General features: G+C 44.4%; 1 protein-coding gene across 1 annotated transcript in view; it reads right to left on the bottom strand.

Moving 5' to 3' along the window:
• The window catches only part of Vps53 (VPS53, GARP complex subunit), a 131,409-nt gene that overhangs the window by 92,254 nt on the left and 36,754 nt on the right, over window positions 1-2,401 (bottom strand). Inside the window, exon 5 of the mRNA XM_005349525.2 lies at window positions 738-824. Within this exon, the coding sequence (XP_005349582.1) occupies window positions 738-824 (87 nt within the window). The remainder of the gene's footprint in view (window positions 1-737; window positions 825-2,401) is intronic.

Genomic DNA, 2,401 nt, shown 5'->3' with positions numbered 1-2,401 from the left:
AATTATTATTTCATGCACATTCAGCTTTTTGCCTGCAAGTATATCTGTGTGAGGGTGTCAGATCCCCTGGAGGCAGAGTTACAGGTAGTTGTAAGTTATACTGTTTGGTGATATGTACTGTACTCCTGAGAAAATGCAGATCCTTAGGCGCTCTGCTCAGGGATCCTGTGAGGCAGACATTATTATTATTTCATAGCTGAGAAAACAGTCATTTAGATGTATCAGATGACTCAGAATCTCAGCCCAAAAACCCAGCACAGCCTGATGGCTCCTGAGGAGCAGCTGTGGTGAAGGCTAGGTTCCTGGTCATCAGGGCGCTTCTGAGCTCATCACCTACAAATTCAGAGAGTGGGAACTAACGAAAGCTGTGTGCATGCATCCAGACCCGGGACCAGTGTTATGAGCTACTTACCAGATTACATCGCAGATACCTTAACTGGGGAACACAAGCTAGAAACACGCTAGAGAAAGACAACCAAAATGACTAGGAAACTATTTGTGGTGAGGGGTGGTAGCAGATTGTTTCCTACTTGAAAGCGGCTGCAAATGTAGGGCAGCAAGGCCCATGAGTCACTCCTGTCTAGCGGCTCCTCTGAGACAGTCAGGATGCACTCACAGGGAGGAGTGCATGACTGCAGCTGGCAGGCAGGGTGAGAAAGGACCTAATAACTGTGACTGGATGAGACACTAACTTCCCACTCTGGGTGCAAACACATAAGGAAGAAACCTAAACTCACCATTTGCTCTGATTTTTCTGCTTTGTCTTTGATATCCTTGATTTTGCCAAAGAGCTGCTGAATAGCTTTCTGGGCCTCTTCGAGTGCCTAGAATAAGAGAAGTAGGTAAAAAATGAGGAGCAAGGAGAGGAGGAGCCAGACACTATGCTATAATTAATTTCAGTCTCCCAAAAATTTTGACCAGAAACTCTCTTGATTCATTGTTCTTGCACTATCTATGGTTTTACTGTACCAGAGCAGGAGAGTGAGATAAAGCCTTGCATGTGAGCACAAGCAAATTCTAAGAACTCTTAGCAATCTACATCATAAAATTTAAAGTTGGTTTTTGGTGTTCTGAGACAGAGCCTTGTTATGTAGCCATGGTTGGACTAGAACTCTCTGCAAATCAGGCTGATCTCATACTTGCAGTAATCCTTCTGCCTTTGCCTTTCCCAGTGCTACTGTGCTAGATATAAAGTTTCTATTTAAAACTAAACTAGTCTCACTATTTTTGTGATTACTATGCACGTTACTGATAACAAAAACATACACATCTTTCTCTCAATGTCTGCATGAACTTTCACACCTGTGAAGACAGCAGTGGCTCCAAGTTAGAAGTGAGGTAAGCTCTAAGTACGGGTTGAGTATCAGTTTCCTATTTGACAAAATGACCTAAAAGACTACGTCAACAATCACCAACAACAACAAAATCAAGACTGGTATGGGGACTCCAATTTTGTGGCAAATCTTAGAAATTTATGGTGTCCTACTTAGAAACCAATGAAATGAAGTCAGAAGCTAGTAGTGAGCCAAATGTTTCTAAGGAAATAAATCCCCACCAAGATGGATGGGACACATTATAGCTTACACATCGCCTATAGGAGGGAATAGGAGGGAAGGCGGAAGAGCGCTACAGCTACACATGTGGAGGACTGGTGGACTGGGGTTGTGATAACCCACAGCTGTTCAGTTGTGTCAGTCAGAATTTCACTCCCTCTTTCAGTCACTCAAGCACATCCTGATTAGGTGCCTGTATGAGGGGAGAGGGAAGGCGAGGTGAGGGAGGGAGAACTGAGCCCTTGTATATTCCAGCTGTCTGGAAGAAAAGGCGGCGGCAAATTTTCAAGAGAGAAAACCACCATCAGCAGATAAACCAAGGACTATGACATCACCAGAACCAAACAAGTGCATACAGATGAGAAAGAGCACTCACTCCTTACACTGGATTAAGACAGAGGACTGCCACCAGCAATGGGAAGATGCTAGAAACTGTAGCAGAATCAGATTACAGGGAGACAGGGAGAGGGAAGCATATAGTGATGACATTGGGAAGAGAGTGATACAAAGCTGGCTGGCAAACAACGGCCTGGATTCGCCTGCCACTTGCATAGGAAAATGATGAGGTTTGGGAACACAGCCTAACGTGCTCATTTTCATCATACAATGAAAGCAAGGGACAGCTACAACATCACATGGCCCACAAAGATGAAAATAATTGCCATCTGGCCCTTAGCTGATTGAGCTAGACATGGTGACACATGCCTATAATCTCAGTACTTGGGAGTCTGAAGGAGGAGGGTTGCTATGAGTTGGAAGTGAGCCTGAGCTACTTCAGGAGACCTTAAAAAAAAAGGAAGGAAGGAAGGAAGGAAGGAAGGAAGGAAGGAAGGAAGGAAGGAAGGAAG

Source organism: Microtus ochrogaster, chromosome 7, assembly GCF_000317375.1.
Source record: "Microtus ochrogaster isolate Prairie Vole_2 chromosome 7, MicOch1.0, whole genome shotgun sequence".
NCBI lineage: Eukaryota > Metazoa > Chordata > Mammalia > Rodentia > Cricetidae > Microtus > Microtus ochrogaster.
The sequence above is the reverse complement of the archived record's forward strand: the minus strand, read 5'-3'. Positions and strand labels throughout refer to the sequence as shown.